Source organism: Haematobia irritans, chromosome 2 (genome assembly GCF_050003625.1).
Source record: "Haematobia irritans isolate KBUSLIRL chromosome 2, ASM5000362v1, whole genome shotgun sequence".
Lineage (NCBI taxonomy): Eukaryota > Metazoa > Arthropoda > Insecta > Diptera > Muscidae > Haematobia > Haematobia irritans.
Window position 1 is genome coordinate 147,511,505 of NC_134398.1, and position 22,400 is coordinate 147,533,904.

Consider the following 22,400-nt stretch of genomic DNA (forward strand, 5'->3'; position numbering starts at 1 on the left):
ATAGAAAGTATTTGCAAAATTTCATTTCTCTAGGAAATTTTTCTCAAATTTTATTTCCATAATATCAAAATTTCTTTTCTATAGGATTTCTTTATCGAAATTTCATTTCTATAGGATTTTTTTATCAAAATTTTATTTCTATAAAAAATTTTTGACAAATTTTATTTTATAGAAATTTAATTTCTACAGTAAATTTTCGCAAAATTTGTTGCTATAGAAAATTTTTGCAGGATTTATGTTTAGTAGATAAGCTTCAATTGAGCGTTTGTTTAGCCTATTTATAAAATGTCTACAACAAGCACGATTTTATATCTGATTCTGTATTATTTATTTCATTTTTAAAATACACTTGTTATTACTGAGGCTTTGATTTTTTTACTTATATTTTATTTAAAATGCAGCACATCGATTAATACATTATTTTCTGTGTATCATAATCTTCAAAATTCATTTATCGGAATCTGCATCATCATTTGCTTTTGCATTATAACATTTTGGGAAAGTTGAATCGTTTTTAGTTCTTTGTTTAATAATAATATCCGTATATATATTTATAATATATAAATTTATATGTTTATTAATCAATTTATGTATATGTATTTGCATTCATTAATAAACTTTTTTATGATTTTATAACAATTTGTTTGTTTTGAATTTTGTTGTGTTTCACAAATTATATATAGATAATAATATTGTAGTTTAGTTATTAGTTTTGTTATCATATGAGTGTAATTCTTTCTCTTTTAATACATTCGCAATTTCATTGTCGGACTTAATTTCATGAAAATTTTGTTGCAGCCTTTTTTCCATCATACATTTTATAAAATTTTGTTGGTTTAGGAATTTATTTTACAAAAAGAATAGTTATATTATAACATACTATAAATAAGATATTAATCATACAACGTAACTATTGTTATTTTTAAAGAAATTACAAGGAAGAAAAAAATATAAAACAATATTTTATGCCGCGGTCAGAAAATCAAAATCAACGAATATCTACAGTCTCCTATAATTTGTTTATTCGGATGGCAGAAAAAATTTGTTAGAGGAACCGGAGGAAGCCTTTGGCGAGTTGGGCCCGAAGAACAAAGTTGGTATTTATTTTTTGGCCTTTTAAAATTTTTATTAAATTGTTTTATTATCATATGTAATTACGGTCACTCTATGAATAAACTTCTTTAGATTATACATAGCAATTTTCCCATTTTGAAATTTTCCACTACACTGTGCAACAACAAAAATAGTTTCGCACATTGTTGCTTGTAATGTTCAATTTCAATTTTACCCCAATTTATCTAGCATTTTCATGACATGTATGTATGTTTTTAGTTAATTATTACCACATCACTATGTTCATATCATAGTATTATTAGTCGAAATAAAACTTATATTGACAAGGCGAAATATATAAACTACGTTATCGAAGGCAATATCGATTTTCGATAGCATATTTGTCCATCCATTTTTTAGGGGCAATTTTTAAGAATTGAAACATAACTGCCATAAACAAATACAAATCTCATTAAAACCTGTACATATGCAAATCATTTGGTGAAGAGTGAATTGTTGAAGTTCATACACATGCTTATATATTTGGTTCCCATCCTGGACAATCATCTCACACATGTATTGTAATGAGCTGGTATTAAATGCTAATGTTGGTTTTTTATTGCGATTATATGGTGGAGAATGTTGTTGTAGTTGTAGTGACGGTGGTAGTGGCGACGGCGGCAACGAGGTTGTGTATAAAACACATTCTACTTAATCATTCCCATTCTGTGGTACCTGGAGGTTTTGATGTTAAATCGTATAGAACACGAGAGATTCCATCTAATTTTGAAATTTCTTGGACCATACTGTGCAGAACCTGCAATGTATTAAAATTTCAAAATTTTACATTATACATTATAAAATTTAAAAATAAACCATTATAAATCCAATATGTTGTAAATACGGCACAAAGATTGCTATTGATTGTGTATAAAATAAATATGTGAATAATATAATAAATATTAGACAAAAAATAATAAATCAATGAATAGATCATCGACGATTTTCAGGCAAATTCCGAAACAGCTGTCCATCCAACCGTCTTGCAGTCTATAGGGCTTTGTCCAAATAAATTTGACAAGTATACTTTTCCTCTGTTGGTTAAGCTACACTTGTAGTTTAGTCAATGCATGGTTTTAAGCTAAAATCAAAAACAATTAAATAAAGTAGAAAGTCGGGCGGGGCCGACTATATCATACCCTAAACCAACCCTACTGAATTAGTAAACATTGTTTTTTGGGGTATTTTTGGTATAGGTTAGGGAAATAAATCGCATTCCCATATTTAAGAACATTAAAGGATGCATGTTTATGGGAGTTTTATCAAAGTCTGAACAAAAATTTCTGATATTGGGAGCTATAGTTGATTCTGCAACTACGAGTACAGAGTTAGTATGCCACTAATATTGAGTCCATTATTAAAAAAGAGGAAATCGATATATTAGTGTGGGTAATAAATCCAAATAGGTGAATCTTGGGATATATATGTATGTAAAAACTACATGTAAGTCTAGTAACGATCGGCTAATACTTCAAAATTTGAAATTTGAGTAACATTGGTTAGTAAATAAAAGTATTAGGACCAAATTAGGGAAAATCGAGCGATGCATATATATGGGAGCTATATCTATATCTGAAACGATTTGAATGATATTTTACAGGCTAAGTTTAAGTAAAATCAGTTAATAAATGAGGCCACTATGGTCAAAAATAAGGTTATTAGGACAATTTTTCAAAATCTGGCGCCACATACCATACATGGTATATATGGGAGCTATATCTAAATCTGAATCGTTTTGTATGATATTTTGCATGTTCAGTTGATACCACAGAAGGTTAATTTGTGCTAAATTTGAGTAAGATTGGTTAATAAATAAGGCTATTATGGTCAGAAATAAAGTAGGGATACATTTTTGAAAATCGGGCGCTACATATATATGGGAGCTATATATAAATCTGAACCGATTTGGACAATATTTTGCAGGTTTGGTCGATAGCAGGGAAGATTACTTTGTGCTAAATTTGAGTAAGATCGGTTTTGGAAAATCGGGTGATGTATACATATATATGGGAGCTATATTTAAATCTGAACCGATTTCCATGATTGTTTGCACATATAGTTGGTACCAGGGATGGAAAATACAATTTTTTGAGCGAAAAAGTACTTTTCACTAAATTTTAACAAAAATTCCATTGGAAGATTATTGTCAACAGCTCCCTCAAATTGAATTTTAAAGAAAATAAAATTTTGTTTGCCAACTCCTAAATTTTAAATATTTTCTTTTTTTAGTCTTATATTCGCTTACAAAGACTACCGTGGTATTGTAATGGCGGCTGCCACAGCTCTACTTTATGGTACTACATAAATTTTCTCTGGATAAATAAAAATACATTTTTGACAAACTTTTCTATAGAAATAAAATTTTGACAAAATTTTCTAAAGAAATAAAATTTTGACAATAGTTTTTTTTTATTTTTGCAAAATAAAAAAAATTGTTAAATTTTTCTCCAAATTTGGTAGATTACTTTTGTCTCAAGTTTCGACATTAATTGTAATGTTTTGCATTATTTTAGAACGCAATCGATAACTTCTTATCTAGATAGTGTCCGTGTGGAAGCGTAATAAAGAATCACGTGCTTTTTCGACTAAAACACTATTAAAATTCAACCAAATCGTATTTGTGACTACCCAGCAAAAACTAGGTAACCACATCTCATTACAAGTTACATTACCAGGAGTAAAGCTGTCATTACACATTGCATTACATTGCGGTGAGTTATAATGACTAACTTGTAATGGCAATAATAAATACTTCTCGGTAATTTTTGAATTGATATTCTCAAAATGTAATGCATTTGGCCGTTAATGACTTAATAAAATAGAATAAATGACGGTGCCATTAGGTATAATTATTCACATAATTGAACATTTACTTAAAAAAACTCAAAAAGAATATGTTATGTAACGGTAATTCTGAAGATTTTTCCGTTAAGGTGGGTATTAAGTTCGAGTTTAGCCGCTAAAATCGTCATTTTTTCACGATTACTTTTCTTTAATAATCCATTTTAAGGAATACAATGAAAAATGAAAATTTGCTTTTGGATATTCCCCCATCAAGTTATAATGAAATCTGCAACAAATATGTTGCAGATTTCAAATTAGCGGCTAAACTCGAACTTAATACTCACCTTTAAGGAATATTCTTCACGAATATTTCATAATACTTGTGTTTTAAATTAATGATATTACCATTTTAAATAAATGCTTTATTATACCTCATTCACATCACAGTTTCAAAATCGACTTCAACTGTCATTTGCCTTATAAAAAAGGATATATAAAATCCACTTTTAGTAGATTTCGAACAAATTGTGAATCTAACTCCCTTAAACGACAACATTTGTTTATATTTTAACTGTGAAAATAATTTGCCTGTAATCTTATTTAGATGATTTGTTAAATTTTTGTTATACCCTCCACCATAGGATGAGGGTATATTAACTTTGTCATTCCGTTTGTAACACATCGAAATATTGTTCTAAGACCCCATAAAGTATATATATTCTGGGTCGTGGTGAAATTCTGAGTCGATTTGAGCATGTTCGTCCGTCCGTCCGTCTGTTGAAATCACGCTAACTTCCGAACGAAACAAGCTATCGACTTGAAACTTGTCACAAGTAGTTGTTATTGATGTAGGTCGGATGGTATTGTAAATGGGCCATAATGGCCCACTTTTACGTATAGCCCCCATATAAACGGACCCCCAAATTTGGTTTGCGGGGACTCTAAGAGAAGGAAATTTCATCCGATCCGGCCGAAATTTGGTACATGGTGTCAGCATATGACCTCTAACAACCATGCAAAAATTGGTCCACATCGGTCCATAATTATATGTAGTTCCCATATAAACCGATCCCCAGATTTGGCTTGTGGAGCCTCTAAGAGAAGCAAATTTCATCCGATCCGGCTGAAATTTGGTACATAGTGTTAGTATATGGTCTCTAATGACCATGCAAAAATTGGTCGAAATCGGTCCATAATTATATATAGCCCCCATATAAACCGGTTACCAGATTTGACCTCCGGAGCCTCTTGGAAGACCAAAATTCATCCGATTCGGTTGAAATTTGGTACGTGATGTTAGTATATGTTATCCAACAACCATGCAGGAATTGGTTCATATCAGTCCATAATTAGATATAGTCCCCATATAAACCGATCCCCAGATTTGACCTCCGGAGCCTTTTGGAGAAACAAAATTCATCCGATCTGGTTGAAATTTGGTACGTGGTGGTAGTATATGATATTTAACAGCCATGCCAAAAGTGGTCCATATCAGTCCATAATCATATATAGCCCCGATCCCGAGATTTGGTTTTGGAGCCTCATGGAGGAGCAAATTTCATCCGAGTCAGATGAAATTTGGTACATTGTGCTAGTATATGGCCGTTAACAACCATGCCTAACTAGGTCCGTATCGGTCTATAGTTATATATAGCCCTCAGATAAATCAATCCCCAATCACAAAAAATTGGTCCATATAAAGTTCATAATTGTATATAGCCCCCATATAAGCGACCCCCATATTTCAATTCTGGCTCTCTACCACGTATGGACTAATTCACAATTTAGAAAACGATATTAAGAAGTTTTAAGATACCACAAGCCAAGTAATTCGATTGTGGATGACAGTCTTTCGTAGAAGTTTCTACGTAATCCATGGTGGAGGGTACATAAGATTCGGCTTGGCCGAACTTACGGCCGTATATACTTGTTTATTTCTACAATATTCGTTTCTATTCTAGTAATGTTCATATTACATCATTACTCGCCATATTTTGATCCATTGTAATCGGCTAGAGAAGTCAATATTTTCGAGATTTGGTTGCCTGAGACAATAAGTGGTTATTTTGCAAACTTTGGTATATCTACGAATAAGTGATTACATATTAGGTGATTATATGCTTTAAAAGCACTAATTATTTCATGGTCAAAGGTATGCCTGGGGAGAAGTACTTTCCTCCTAGGACATGCGTATGTAAATGTAATCCGGAGCGATGACCATTAATAAGTGGTTATTAATTTTTAAACAGGCTTACCTACAAGATTACCGGGTAATGAGAGTTTTTGCTGGGTATGGCTTTTACAATATCGAGATTTTCTTCCCGCATGCACTTGTCTGTTTTGCCAAATTTGTAAGACTATTAGCAAATAAGTTTGTTAAAGACTTTCTCAAAATATTATCTGATATCGGCTCAAAAATGTCAACACAAAAGGTACTAAATCATTCGCGGGGGTACTACGGTACTGACCAGGGTGAAAAAGTATTGAAAAAAGTACTATAGTACTGCATTTTCCATCTATATCTAAATCTGAACCGATTTCAATGAAATCTTGCACACATAAAGGGTAAATTAGATTACTTTGTGGCAAATTTGACGACGATCAGTTAGTAAATGAGCGCAATCTGACCCCATTTATCGAAATCGTGCGATACATATATATGGCAGCTATATCTAAATTTGATCCGATTTTCAATAGCGAAATTCAATAGCGTTCGTCCTTGTGCGAAAAGAACGACATATACCAAATTTCATCAAAATCGGTTAATTGCGACCGAAATCCTGCGAACAACAATTACATGAACAGACGGACGGACAACAAGGGCTAGATCGACTCAGGAGGTGATTCTGAGTTGATCGGTATAAATTTTATGGGGTCTTAATTTAATATTTTTGGTAGGCACATTTTTTTTTTTTGGCAGATTTATACCCTGACCACTATGTGATTTGGGATATAACAACAATAATAATTGAAGAATAAACCAACAATAACAAACAAAACAAACTATTTTATTGCCATACGTTTTTTCACAAATAGGTGGCGCTATATATGAATTTATTTTCTCTCCCATTCATTACTGAAGTTTGTAGAGTATTAAAAACACACCGTACGTTCAAAAATAACAAGTCAATTGTAATGTCTCTCGACCTGCTACATATATAGAATTAAATCCATAGGGGTTTTACTTACTGTTAGTGGCAGTTGTTCAGAACCTGGAATAGCCGGCACTCCAGTCATAAAATCGCTGGTGATAAATGGTCTCAAAACAATTGATCGACTACATGATGGTGTTCGATTAATTGGATCTCTATCAAAGTGTACGGGTATAAGGACAACAGGCATTTGGGATATTTTGCGGTTAAGGCCAGCTTGCATAATGATCTGAAATTAGACAGTTAAAGTATTTACAATATATATCTCAATATTTGAGCTGTCGCACATGTAATCGGCATGTGGAAGACAGCCAAAAGCAAAATCTAGTTCTAATACAGTCAACTAGACACTTCTCCCTTTTAAATAGGTAACAGCGGAGTTTAAATTTGAGGTATACATCAAAAGTATGAGGAGACTGCTAAATGCAGTCAACACATATATATGTTGTCTTTTTTCATATTGAAGCTATCAATTTAATTTTTTAGAGCAATTGCAATACTACTTACCTCATTTGCTATAGCATCAGCTTGTCGCAATTGCTTGATTACATAATTATTAAGCGTTGTATGGGTTATATCTGTTATTTGATATAGAATCGGTTCACCAAAAACATAACACACCCGATTGACATTATGTAGGATCCGAGGTATTAGTTTTGCTAAAAATAATAAATCATCCCAATTGGGATCATTTGAGCTAGAGAGCGCTACCACATAGCTGTAGGTACGTTTATCTCCTATAAAAAGAAAATGCAAATAAAACAAAATCAATATTGCAATAACCCAATAAATATAAAATAATGTTTTTTTCAATTACCCTGAACTCCCACTGAACGTATGGGCAGAACTGTGGCTTGAATTTGGGAAAATGAAGAAATGCGTATAAGTTCTCTTTGTTCCATTTCGGAAGTAGCGCCAGTTACGCGATTTATTAGAGCATGGTTTTTCTCCAATTTGTTTTTATAGTCTACAATGACACGGGCAATAACCTAAGAGAAATGTAGAATAAAAATAAGTAAAGTTAAGTAAATAAATAAATAAAGTTCCTTGTGAAATCTATTTACCTGGGTTTCAGAGTAATCCTTTTCCATGAAAGCCTCTTCGGCACACAATATACGTATGGCCAAACCTGGGCCTGGGAATGGTTGTCTTTCCACCAACTCAGCGGGTAGACCCAAACCATTACCCAATTCTCGAACTTCGTCTTTGTGAAAGTCACTTAGTGGTTCCACAACACGACCAGCATTGCGAAGCTCTCTAAAAAAATATTTATATTAGGAAACCGTCTTAAAATTTCATTTCCTATGACAGCAAACCTTATTAGATCCGTATCATTGTGGTGTGTCTTGATTGTTTCGGCATTTTTGCTAACCATATTCGAGGCAGACTCTATTAAATCAGGCCTTAAGGTACCCTGGGCCAACATTACCTCCTCCGGTTTTAGTTTCATTTCGGCCACAATTTCATTTGTTATTTTGACAAAAATGTCACCAATAATTTTCCGTTTCTCCTCAGGATTTATAGTTTGACACAACATCGGTGTCTCGACAATGGAAAATTGGCCTGGACGTTTGATTTGTGTAGTACCCTTGAGAAATGTATAGGCTTCTTTACGTACTATCAAGTCTATACCAATGTCCCTAAGGGATTTCTCAACCTTCTCACTTTCATCCTTACGCATGAAACCATTATCCACATGTACAGCAATTATTTGACTGGGATGCAAAGCATAACGCAGTAAAACAGCACATACTGTTGAATCGACCCCACCGCTAACAAGAAGCTTCATTTATAGAGAATAAAAGGCATCATAAATTCAATGTATATTCATTTGGAATATCGCTATAGGCCAACTTACCAAAACTTTGTTGTTACCAACTTTTTCTTTGATATACTTGACGCACTCCTCTTTACGGCTGCCCATTGTGAAATTTGGTGTTAGACCACAAATGTCGAAAAGGAAATTTGTGAATATCTGTTTACCCGATACAGTTAAATCCACTTCGGGATGAAATTGAACACCGTATATCCTCAGAACTTCATTATAAACGGCAGTGACAATGTTACTTGAAGACCGTCCACCAACTTTAAGTTTGTCTCCAACGCGCTCAACACTATCACCATGAGTTAGAAGAACTGTTTGGGTACGACCTAAACGGCTGGAAATGAAAAAAAGCAATTAGAAATTGTATAATTATGCATATAACTCTTGAAGACAGAGAGAACTACTAATACATATTTTTGAAATGTCAAACCACGTGTAGCCCAATGTGAGAACTTCAACAACTATGGATTGTTCATGGTCTGTTATGGATTTATTCTAGAAGGATTGTATCAGCACTTTTTTGGGTTTATAGAAAAATGCCTTCTTTTCCTTCACATCATTATCTCTAGTTAGTCCTATAATATTAATGATTCGTAATCAATAATTTATCTAGAAGGATCGTTATCGACCTTATACTCAAATTTATAAGTAAAGGCCTTCGTATCTTCGTATATTTTGACAAAAGCACACACGCACACACATAAATAACATTCACAAAATTGTTCTCCCACAGAATACGAAAACGATTTAACATAATAACACAAAATTGTCTTACTTAAACAATGGACACGCTGGCTCAATCTCTATTGTCTGCTGACCATCTTCTCGTATATTCTTCTTCAGTACAGTTCCACCAAATTCCTTGTTAATCAATTGCATGCCATAACAAATACCTAAAACTGGTATTTTTAATTTGAAAATATCAGGATCATAACTGGGAGCATCTTCGGCATAAACGGAGTTGGGACCTCCGGAGATTATTATGCCACCATAACCATTAGCTCTAATGGTAGCCGCTGATGTATCCAATGGCAATATATCCGATTCGACCAATAATTCACGGACTTTACGATCAATTACCTAGGAAATGGAACATCAAATGATTCCAATACATTGACAATGTGGCATGCAAATCGTGTTTTTTTTGTTATACAATACCTTTCCATATTGAGCACCTGCATCTAATATGGCAATTTTTTCATGCCGTAAACTATTTTCAGAGGATAAAAATTTATTGGATGCACTCATGTCTTTCTTTTTGCAGCACTGAAAAAATAAATATGTCGATATCTTTAGAGAAGCACGAAGATAACCTAGGCATACATTATTCTAGAGTTTTTGTATTATTTTCTAATTACAATAATGATAAAAACTAAAGTCCCTTTCCTCCATGACTCACTATTTATCTGTCCAATTCAAACCTGCTTACAATGCGGAGAGCTAATATTTATCTATATATCTTAATGAAACGTGATTGTAGGCCCGCATTGCATACGGAGTGTGATGGTTGCAACTCCCAATAATAGCAAACACATAAGAGTACAGTGGTCATCACAGCATGGAAATGGTTATATTCGTCTGAAATTCAATAAAATATATCGATGTCTCCATTCCAGATGACACTAAGGGCCATTTTCATGTAGCTCCGTTAGGATTTAACTGCCAGTTAGCAGAAAGAAAAATGGAAATATATTTTCTCCGGTTAACTTTAACTGAAAAATTTTCGGCAGTTATGTTTCTAACAGGCGTTTGGAATATATACCCAAAATCACAGATATGTTGATATCACGGTTTAAAAGTTCGTTAGCTAACGTAGCACTAACGGAGCTTCATGAAAATGGCCGTAAGTCTAAAAAGTGAATTTTACAGGAAACAAGTTCAAAGTTTGTTTTTATGGAATTTCTCAAAAACCGTGTAATATGAGATTTCCCGTTTTTTTGGTCTTAAAATAATATTTATTATAGATTTTACTTTAGTATGTACGAACTCAAAATAGTGGTAATAGAACATGGCTAAAAATGACTTAGACCACTTTAGACCGAACAAAGCTTTTTGGCTTTTTTGGATTAGAAATTTTTTAAAACGTTAGTCACAAGCTAATATTCCAACCCAATATTATTCCAATAAATTCCAACTTTTGACAGGATGTAATTCACATCAATCCGAATAAAAACAACGAACTCCATCAAAACATGCTAAGTCGACTTAGCGTGCTCTGGGGCCAAATCACCGCATTCGTCATCGAGTTCTGTTTCGTATCGAGAAACATTTCGATCGCTGTAAAATTTTGGATCACCGCATTCGATCGTAATTTATTTTGTCTACTACTTTTTTTTACATTGCTGTAAACATATGGTAATAAGAAATTGGAAGCAAAAGATGATTTCAAAATAACTTTTTGTGATCAAAATATGTAAAGGGTGATTTGTTAAGAGCTTGATAACTTTTTTTTAAAAAAAAACGCATAAAATTTGCAAAATCTCATCGGTTCTTTATTTGAAACGTTAGATTGGTCCATGACATTTACTTTTTGAAGATAATTTCATTTAAATGTTGACCGCGGCTGCGTCTTAGGTGGTCCATTCGGAAAGTCCAATTTTGGGCAACTTTTTCGAGCATTTCGGCCAGAATAGCCCGAATTTCTTCGGAAATGTTGTCTTCCAAAGCTGGAATAGTTGCTGGCTTATTTCTGTAGACTTTAGACTTGACGTAGCCCCACAAAAAATAGTCTAAAGGCGTCAAATCGCATGATCTTGGTGGCCAACTTACCGGTCCATTTCTTGAGATGAATTGTTCTCCGAAGTTTTCCCTCAAAATGGCCATAGAATCGCGAGCTGTGTGGCATGTAGCGCCATCTTGTTGAAACCACATGTCAACCAAGTTCAGTTCTTCCATTTTTGGCAACAAAAAGTTTGTTAGCATCGAACGATAGCGATCGCCATTCACCGTAACGTTTCGTCCAACAGCATCTTTGAAAAAATACGGTCCAATGATTCCACCAGCGTACAAACCACACCAAACAGTGCATTTTTCGGGATGCATGGGCAGTTCTTGAACGGCTTCTGGTTGCTCTTCACTCCAAATGCGGCAATTTTGCTTATTTACGTAGCCATTCAACCAGAAATGAACCTCATCGCTGAACAAAATTTGTCGATAAACACATTTCGAACCGAACACTGATTTTGGTAATAAAATTCAATGATTTGCAAGCGTTGCTCGTTAGTAAGTCTATTCATGATGAAATGTCAAAGCATACTGAGCATCTTTCTCTTTGACACCATGTCTGAAATCCCACGTGATCTGTCAAATACTAATGCATGAAAATCCTAACCTCAAAAGAATCACCCTTTATATGTGTAAAAATTATTATGAATCCATGTGTTTTTGTTTTCCTCGTCTTCGGATTCAGAGGATGAGCACAAAGTGGCATTAGTAAGGAAAAATATTCGAGACAAAATCAGTCGTTTGCCTGAGGTGCATTACCTGTAAGTGATTCTATTTTGAAGTGAGTGCTTTTAACTAATTGTGTTTTTAACATCCATAGATTTAAAAGACTCTTTCGTCTGTCAAAAGAAGCTTTTAAATATGTTCTTGAAAAATGAGTTTTTTTTTCAAGCGGCTACTGAGCATTCCTTTCTTTGTTCCGTTTCCCTAAATGCAAGTAATATTATATTTTCTTAAATGTATTTTGCCAAAATATATAAATAATACATCCATTTTCACCAACTACTTGTTTCTTTTTGTTTACCTTTTTTCTGCTCAAAAATCACTACATATTTCGTTTTCGATAGCATGCTACCTATCGTGTTCAACTTCGAGTAGAAACAATTCGATAACGACTGCGGTGATTCGCGTAAACTACATTACGACGACGAAGTACTCGATTTCGACTGCGGTGATTTGGCCCCTGGAATGAGGGCATCGATTTATTCTTGTCTTATCATGTAGGCTTGTTTTTCTCTCGAACCGCCTGAAATAGGGTACGTGGTGTTACAATTCACCTTCGAGTATCCACCCAAACTCAAATTACCTCCTAAGGGTCAGTAGTCGAATAAAGCCAGATTTGATACTTAGAACATCGTAAATACTTGTTTTTCATTCGATTCAGTTGAAGTTCGTTATGTGATGTGTAGGGACTTTCGTACTTGCTACAATTTTTAATTCATTCTTTATCTTAACAATATAGCATTACAAATTGTTAAATTGTTTTTTCCTGTCTCTAGATTTTTTCTCTATTCCAAAAAAAAAAAACAATTTTGTTGTATGAAAATCTGTTCTAGAATTTTTATTCAATAAAATTTAATTTTTTATTAAACTTGAGTAACTTATTCTACATGACGTTATACGAGTCATCGAACAATCACACAAAATTTTGCCATATGTATTTAGAATTAGCCCAATAAAGACCGATCCCAACATTTGAATTCGTGACTGGACTCACTTGAAATTCTTCACGTGGCATCCCTTTTCGTCAATATATGTCCAACATTATTAGCATTATGGACTGGGACTATCTTTGGCAAAACTTTGTACTAAATCCATGGTTCTGGTTCCAAAACATTCAGTACGTCCTAAATTTCAGTCCTATGGTATTAATGTGCGTGTGTTAATTTCTTTATATTTCTGTTGTTTTGTGTATATTTTTATTATATGTAAATAAAGTATGTCGCAAAATTTGGGAGCCATGGTTAGCATGGCTGTGGGTTCAATCCCTGCTTCAATCAAAATCCAAAAAGTTTTCATTGGTGGTTTATCTCGACTCAGTAATGGTGGTGACATTTCGAAGTGTATCAGACTTCTCTCAAGTGGTTTCACAGTAATGTGAAATTCCGTTCGCATTCTGGTATAAAAAGGAGGTCCTCTGTCAGTGATCTTAACTTATAGTCAAGCGGTACTTATTACTAAGAGAAAATTTCACCACTTGTGGTATCACAAGGGATTGAATAGTCTATTAGCCCAATTCTCAATAACAACTCCCTGGGAATTTTTTCCCTATACCTACGCCCTTTTTGGTAGCCACCTTCGACAAAGAAGCGTAGCACCTAATCTTACTAGTGAAGATAATCCAAAAGACTTGCTTTGAGGTGGAATGTGGGCTGCTAATACATCCAACAGGTATTTGAAGGCTGGATTATTTACCCTATAATATTGTATCACAATGGACTGAATGGTCTAAGTGAGTCCGAATCAAATCGGGCTGCCACTTTAACCCTATAAATCCAATGAACTAAGTAACAACCTCTTCATTTACAAGTATGTAGCTACGACGTTTAAGGCAACTCAAGTGGGTTAATGGCATCGCGTAGCTTTCTCCTTTCTATCCTTTAGACATTGCCACGTTGATACGCCTCTCCTCAGCTACTACCATAAACACGGCACTAAACATTTTTGACGTTTTTCGCGTTTAACTCAACTTTTACATCAATTTAATACAATTTCAATTCAAAATTTTAATATTAAAAATTTATTAAAATAAAACAGTTGAAGTAAAACAGCTGACTTCGAATACTCTGAATTATTTCTCCCATGTTATTCCCTTCCCCTACTGTTTAGAATAGGAGGATTTTATTCCCGAGGAAAATGAATTCCCAGGGAACACATTCCCTAGGGAATATTCAGAATTGGGCTATATGTGAGCCTGAAACAACGGGCGTACACTTTGGTTCTAATCTTCATGAATTTTGAATTTCAAATTACAATGGTAACGGTACGGTCAAACTGGGCAAATATTTGACAGAAATAAAAAAGACACTTTTAGCCCATATTGGGTGTATATCATCATGATAGGAATATTTTCCAAAAATGCTATCCAGATATTTAGAAATGTTTGAAACTCATTTTCGTCAAAAAATTGCCTTGTGTGACCAAACCATGTCTTTTTCATATGTTATACGGCTTTTTATATTTCTTACAAACCGCAGAAACAAATTGAAAGCTGTTCCAAAAACAGTTCTTTTTAAGTGCATCCCGGTATCCTCCATCAATTTTTAGTTCACTTTCAATGAAGTTTCTTTGGTTCTTTGGTCTTGGAAATACGTTATTTGGCCATTTAAAGTCGACACTTTGACAATTAAATGTCATAAAAAAAAAAAACTAGAATATCTATAAAAAGTGAACAAAAAACAATATAATTAAAAATTTTTATCCCCGCAGGGATTTAGGTCCAAATCCAGTTGACTTTTTCATTTTTATGGAAGTTGAAAAGGTTTTGCAATTATGCGAATTTTTATTTTTTGTTAATCTACGCCGAAAATAACACACTAAAAACTATGTAAAATTTTTGAAAAAAATATGCTTTAAAAAAATTATCACTGGTGAGATTTGAAATTGTGTTGTTTACGTTTTCATTCATACTAATAAGGAACATCTCGAGAAGCCTTGGTGTCATATTACGATTCTATCACTACCATTAACAATTAGCGTTTCGATGCATCGTGTTCAATGGCGTCTGTGTCTGAGAGTGCTAAGACATTCTGTTATGGTGCCAAGAGGCACAGATTCAACCCCGGTGGTAGCGAAGAAGTTTTTTAAATTGTAAAACTTAGATATTAAGAAAATAAAATTGTAATAAAAAATATTGTTAAAAATAAAAACTGAATTAGGTGAACAATTTTGTTTTTTAAATTTCTTCATTCAATTGAACTTGTAAGGCGCAACATGTACAGCAATGCAAAGGAACCAAAAACGAAGTACTTTGATGATCCAAGTTTGCACTACTTCCGGATCACAAATTGGGCATCCAAACTAACCTACTTTTTTGGGAAATTTATTTTGAAACACTACAAAGGCTTTCAGCGACGCTACCGGTATCAACTCAACGATTTATGGTACGGCACACAAATATTGTAACCTCATTGAAATGAGCCGGCTATAAAACTAAATATCATGTATTGCCACTGTAACCTAACCTAACCACAATGGACTGAATTGAACCTGAAAAAATGGGACTTCTACTTTATGTGTTAACTTGGTAAGCCTTCGCGTCAACTACCCCGTATGCAATATGGTCATTGTACCATGGGCACTCCAAAATTGTATCCAATACTTCATCATTATTCATTTAAATAGGTTTATAGCATATCAAATTGAGTTTTTTAGAGCGATATTGCTTCATAATCTGTCGGCAAATAGACATTTCGGCATAAATACGAACCGGCAGTACTTTAAGAATCACTCTAAGGAACATTCAATGAAGAATACAGCAGCGTAAATAAATATGATACGAAATAAATAAATTGGGTCACCACAACAAAAAAAAACCAAAGACACAGTTCATCAATAGTAGAGCAAAACTAATATATATTCTCCCCGATAAGCATATCCAAACACAAAACCACTTCAAGAATATTTGAAAATGAAGATATTTAGACAAATTTAAAACACTCCGTGTTACTTCATTTCAAACACATTTACTCTAAGGCAATTTTGGAATTATATTTCCACTTCACTATGACGGATGAAACTTTTGGAGGACACTGTCACAAATTTTTGTATGTGATTTTTTTTTTTGCAACTTCTTTTGTTGTTTCACAATGTTACACCATCACTCTATTTTCCTCAGCCATAGCCAATATGATTTATTTTGGGCACATAAACATTTTACTTCCAAAAGAAGATTGACGACAATGAAAGTGAATTTGCTTAGTTTACTATAATCTATAAATTGACTGTTTGCTTCTATATCACGATTAAGACCAAAATAAAGAAAACAAATGTCATCATCTATAGGCGAAGGCAAATTTTGTTTTGTGTTGTGCGGCGTTGCGCGTAGAGCAAAAAGTGTACTAATGTATATTTGATCGAATTGTTTGTGCACATAAAAGGTGCAAATGTTTATGAGATAATATAAATGTATAAACGAAATTTCATACAAATCATATGTTTGGGTGGCCGACCACCAAAGAAGAGTTTCCAGATGACAAATGAATTGATTAGAACTGAAGAGAATGAAAGAAGAAGCAAGTAAACAAAATAACATCTGATGGTGATGACACAATGGGGGCACTACTATAGCCGCTCTCAAATTGACATGCATTGCACCCACCCTCTTAATAATGGAATAAGCATTGTGCGAAATTAGCAAATCATCATCAAGGCATAGGAAAATGGGTAAACCATAAAATCATAATTCAGATAAAAGTCAAACTGAAATCCATGACCAAACAAAGAGTGTAGGGAACCAACATTTATTAAATATTAAATTATACAGAACACTCTAAAAATAAATTTTTAAAAATATACATTAATGGCAAAATATAATTAAAAGTTGTTTTTTTCTATTTCCATGCGGTTAATTTCGTGTGGTAAAATATTTAGAATCCAAAAGAAAGAAATGTTTCAAGTGTAAACCAACTCACATTAACAATTATCCCTACTATTATGGCGAAGGTAAATCGAAAGCCTTCCATTTATTGAGTATATTATTTTGCTCGGTTATTTCGACATCAAAAATATGGCCCGAAGAGACTTATGTGATATCTAGTTTTGTAATTTCGATATATTATTGTTTATATACAAATCAAGTGGGAAAGATGTGAATATATGATACTCTATACTAACTGTAGCGACTAAGTAGTAATATGAGTTTTTATGCTTTTATTTTTTTTAGGTTTTATGAATTGATATGGAAAATCCAAGATTAAGCGAGGTACTATGCATTATCTTTTTCATCTAGATTTGGTCAAGATTTAAAAGGAATATATCTGTTTTCATTTATAATTCTGATTGTTATAGAAAAAGTAATCGTCAAAAAAAGTAATTTTCTTTATGCAGGAATTTTTATAAAGGATTTTTTATGTGATAAGAGAGAAGTTCGCCACTGTGGTATCACAATGGACGGAATAGTCTAAGTGGGCCTGATCAATCGGGCTGCCACCTAATCTAACCTATCACTTCTGCGGTGGAAGATATTTCAATTAAAAATTAATAGGATCAATTAATTTTATGATTGAAGAAAAAATAATTTTTTGTATATGGATACACTTCCAGAATTCCAATGTTTTAAATATTCTACTTGTTGATCCATGTTGCAATTTGACTGAGAATCAAAATGGCGATATTGCAGCTGACATTGTTGCTTTTGTAATAATGAGAGTACATGTAGGTTATAGGTTAGGTTAAGTTAAAGTGACAGGCCGATTAAATTTCAGACTCACTTAGACTATTCAAGTACCTATTACATATGGACACTTCTAGAAAGGTTTTCCCAATCGTAATAGTTTAATTATTTAGAGAAAAGTTTTTTTTGTGGCGAATTTATTGACAGAATGTATTCAAAATGAAAATTTACCTACTTTCCCAAACATTCCTAAAAACCATCCTTGAAAGTTATAAGGCAAAATTAATATCGATTGGTATCATATGGAAGGTGTTTTCAAGGTATCTGATTACTGCTAGCTCTCAACCCATAGGACGTTACTAGCTAGCCAATGATTAGCTGACAACTCTAACAAATAATAATAAAAATTCAAAAAATTATTGTATACCAAAAATATTGAAGTTTTTATATTGCTTCAAAAAGAATGACAGAAAATTGCGAAAAAATTGTCCTCATTATTGATGGTAGGAATTACTATAATAATATAATTCCCCATATTTCGAAGCAAACATGCACAGAAAAAAATAACACGAAAATTGTTCCAATTAAAATTTTAATTAAGTTAAAAAAAAATATTCAATTAAAAATTTAATAGCTTTAACAAAATTTTTACTTGAAACAAAAACCAATCACAAAAATGGTTCAATTGATTTTTTAACTGACTTTGCTGATATCACATTCCGCTACAATGTTGAACGCCGTTCGGATTCGGCTATAAAAAGGAGGACCCTTGTCATTGAGCTTAACATGGTATCGGGCAGCACTCAGTGATAAGAGAGAAGTTCGCCACTGTGGTATCACAATTGACTGAATAGTCTAAGTGGGCCTGATACATCGGGCTGCCACCTAATCTAACCTATCACTTCTGCAGTGAAAGATATTTCAATTAAAAATTAATAGGATCAATTAATTTTATGATTGAAGACAAAAAATATTTTTTGTATGTGGATACATTTCCAGAATTCCAATGTTTTAAATATTCTACTTGTTGATCCATGTTGCAATTTGACTGAGAATCATAATGGCGATATTGCAGCTGACATTGTTGCTTTTGTAATAATGAGAGTACATGTAGGTTATAGGTTAGATTAAGTTAAAGTGGCAGGCCGATTAAATTTTAGACTCACTTAGACTATTCAGTCTATTATGATACCACATTAACTAAAAGTACCTATTACATATGGGCACTTCTAGTTTTAACCGTTTAACCTTCTCGATTATTTTCTTCTGTTGAACTAACCAAATTGTTCCAGAAACAATAGCAAACTACTTAACCCTTTCACTACCGATGTCCACTTAGAAGGACATTCGAAAAAGACACCAAATTCTATTTTCCCACTTAGTTTCGATTTATTTCTCAATGTTATTTTAAAGTAGAGGCTTTAATCTAAATAAGCGATGAATATTTTCAATATTGGTGAGCTATGAAATACATTTTTATAAACTTCTTTAACAATGAACGAAAAATACGAAAATTTGAGAAAAATTTTCTACTGTATGTTTCTAGTAAATGGACATTCATACAAAAACTATAGCTGATACTGTTTCGGATTCTTTTTTGTATTTTTGTTCACACTGTGATAGATATCATAGGCTTTATTTTCGTAAGGCCATTTGGTCACAATTCAAGAATCAACTTTTCAGAACAAGCTCATATAGCACTTGAAGTAATTGAGGTAGGTTCTCAAAATGAAAATTTTTGTTCTACATGCTGTTAGTACAAGTAAAAATAGAAGAAAAATCAAAGTTTTATTTCGGTAGTGAAGGGGTTAAGTGAACGTTTCCGCCAGTAATCTAAAGCTATATGTCTCTAAAATTCGCTTACGCTTTCACAAAATGCAGGACACTCACACAGGAGGTTTTTAATTGATTCCTTTTCCACCGCATCATGACAGCTCATACAATAGTCATTATACTTCGCGCCAATAATTTTTGCAAACTCGCCTATAAGGCAGCGACCCGTTATATCAAATATCAGGAGTGATACCTGACGTCTTGAGAACACTAGCATATCTAATGTGCAGTTTAAATGGGCCATATTTGCTTGGTGTCGTTACAACCCTTGCAGTTCTCCCTTCGAACATTTGCCATCATAACAGCCTTCTCATGCAGGTAGTCAGAGGCATACCAACAGATTCTAGTTCCCCTTGCTAATTAATCCGCTTTGCAGTTCCCCGGTATGTTCCTACGGCCAGAAACCCATATTAGGTGAATATTGTGCTGCTCAGCCATCTCATTTCCGTTTTCGTGTAAGGAACACAGAGTCCAAGGATGGAGGCAGTAATATCCAGTGCCAATTACATTATGTCATACAAGTTGGTCTTATGAAGGTTGCGGCAGCTAACCAGAAAATTCTGAACAGTATTCGTGGGGATGTTTAAGCCGTAGCGGCGATGTTAATTTTGTTCATGGTGTCCGTCCAATGTCCACAGCACCATAGAAAAAGAGCTTCCGCCGAATACTTGAATAGTTTTGGCCCATTTAAAATCATATACAAGCGGCTCCTATTAATCTGGTATTAATAGCAGCGTATTGACGTTTGTTCCATATGGAATCAAGCGTTGGCAGGCGTCATCTGTCTGTTTGCATTAACACACCTATCCGAATCAACAATAGATAAATTTGGACGCGCCATACCCATAGTGCAACACAAAATTGGTATTAATCACAACACTCTGTTACAACAGTCAGTTCTACGTCGTTAGAGTGACACAGTGTTGTTCACGGACTGCAAATCCCCAATTAGAGTATGTTGGTTTCCTGAAACAAACATACTCCAAATTGTAAATGTATATCGCAAAAGTCAGTTTGCGACACACCAAACTTGGACGTCATATCTGTGTTTTGCGTTTATAGAGCCATTATCTATGACCTGATCTTGTTGCAATAGAAAGAAGGCCTACGACAGATGAATACTTGCTTCGATGTATAGAAACAGATAAAGAGAATGAATGTAAAAACTAAGTTTTGGAAAAATCAATATATAAAGAGTAAATATTTTACTATAAATGCAGGTATTTATTCAATCTATATGTCCTCGATTTTTTCTACCACAAAACTATTTGAGATAACCTTACTATGTAAAGGTCTCTAAATGTAAAATGAAACCCCTTATCATTGTAAGGCTAGGCTTCGTAGTGATTTCGGTATTGCTCTATATTCTCCAAAGTGCATTATTGAACACCACTACACAAAATAGAGCTTAGGTATACAAACAAACACGTGTAGATGAATGGTACTGTGTTTGCCAATTTTGATTATTCGACATTTTTCTATTAAAAAGAAAACTTCAACATTTCAAGCTACCTGCATTGGTGCGTTCAAGAATACTAGACCGGCAACATAAATAGTTAGCCGGCTCGGAATTGAACCCAATTAAAGATCCGTTCACATACATCCGTCCTTGATAATGGGACACCACTCACCTTAATGGTTTTATAAGATGTTCCTTTGAAATTCCTTTGATGAAATCTTTGTTTTTCAAAAAATACAAAGCAAAAATTTCTTTATCGCCAATGATAATTAAAAATTTGCACAGAAAATTTGCCTGAAACAATGACTATTTCTGTATTTATATGTATGTGTGATGGTAATCCTTTTTCACCTGGTTGTTTATTTCATCTCACACCGAGCACTCATATGTATTACGAGATATAATTTCTATGCGAAATACTACCGACTTCATATATGAAGTGAAATTGATGCTCGAATTTTTTTATTTTTATTAATTCTTTTTGCAACAGTTCACACTTTTTCACACACAATACACGATTTCATGTGTGTGTCGGCTTGAATGAATCGATTTTGGTTTTTATGGAAAAGTCATAGACGATAATTTAAACGATAACCAAATTCTACTTTATCGATTGTAAACTTTTAAATGTTGATTGCAACATAATTGAGAATTGCTTGAATTCGATTTGGTTTCACGCATCTTTTCAATATATATGAACCCATCTCGGTGTATAAACACAACCATAGCGATTGCGGTAGGTATATACTTCCCTGCCAATATATTTTGAATTTGACCACACGTTTTATCTTCCGCACGTCGAAGCAGTCGTATTTATTTTATCCAACATATATAATACAAAAAGCCTTATTCCATGGATCGTTTCCATCAATTGTTCCATACAATAGGTTATTAAAGAAAAGTAATCGTGAAAAATGATGATTTTAGCAGCATAAGCAAAGTACTATGTTCAGTTTTCAAGCTGAAAGCCAGCTTGTTTTCACGGTTACTTTTTAATTAATTAAATTAGAAATATAAAATTATTTGCAATCAATTCCTTAGATCTTTTTCACTCATTATTTGGTAAGACTTGTGCAAAATATAAACGTCTTCACAAATATATTTGTACTTTTACTTTATGGTGTTTTCTTTTCTAAAAAAAAGTGCTTTGCCTTCATTTTGTCTGTACAGAATGTG

General features: G+C 33.5%; 1 protein-coding gene and 1 long non-coding RNA gene across 6 annotated transcripts; one reads left to right on the forward strand and one right to left on the reverse strand.

The window, feature by feature from the left end:
• Positions 1–304: 304 nt before the first annotated feature.
• Positions 305–21,768, reverse strand: bur (GMP synthase burgundy). Of its 5 annotated transcripts, none has more exons than XM_075296532.1 (11): positions 21,576–21,768; positions 21,397–21,442; positions 10,033–10,140; positions 9,650–9,954; positions 8,908–9,208; positions 8,366–8,832; positions 8,114–8,306; positions 7,867–8,038; positions 7,557–7,786; positions 7,087–7,278; positions 305–1,870 (listed from the first exon to the last, which is right to left on the reverse strand). In XM_075296532.1, exons 3-11 carry the CDS (start codon positions 10,120–10,122, stop codon positions 1,769–1,771), a joined length of 2,052 nt encoding a protein of 683 aa, XP_075152647.1. In that variant the 5' UTR covers positions 10,123–10,140; positions 21,397–21,442; positions 21,576–21,768; the 3' UTR covers positions 305–1,768. The 5 variants fall into 5 exon arrangements, with proteins under 5 accessions (XP_075152647.1, XP_075152646.1, XP_075152648.1 ...); XM_075296531.1 differs by having other exon boundaries at positions 21,397–21,518; XM_075296533.1 differs by lacking the exon at positions 21,397–21,442.
• On the forward strand, positions 12,231–12,603 carry LOC142226482 (uncharacterized). The gene is made up of 2 exons (XR_012719684.1): positions 12,231–12,359; positions 12,419–12,603. It is a non-coding gene; the product is annotated as an uncharacterized LOC142226482 (long non-coding RNA).
• Positions 21,769–22,400: the final 632 nt, after the last annotated feature.

Bases quoted from the DNA above. Each gene is read 5' to 3' on its own strand.
- bur (XM_075296529.1), bottom strand. From the start codon at position 16,060: ATGTTCCTTAGAGTGATTCTTAAAGTACTGCCG. The intron at 10,141-16,027 runs GTTCGTATTTAT...TTATTTTTTCAG, and splicing joins TGATTCTTAAAGTACTGCCG to TGCTGCAAAAAGAAAGACAT. The intron at 9,955-10,032 runs GTATTGTATAAC...TCCATTTCCTAG, and splicing joins CAGGTGCTCAATATGGAAAG to GTAATTGATCGTAAAGTCCG.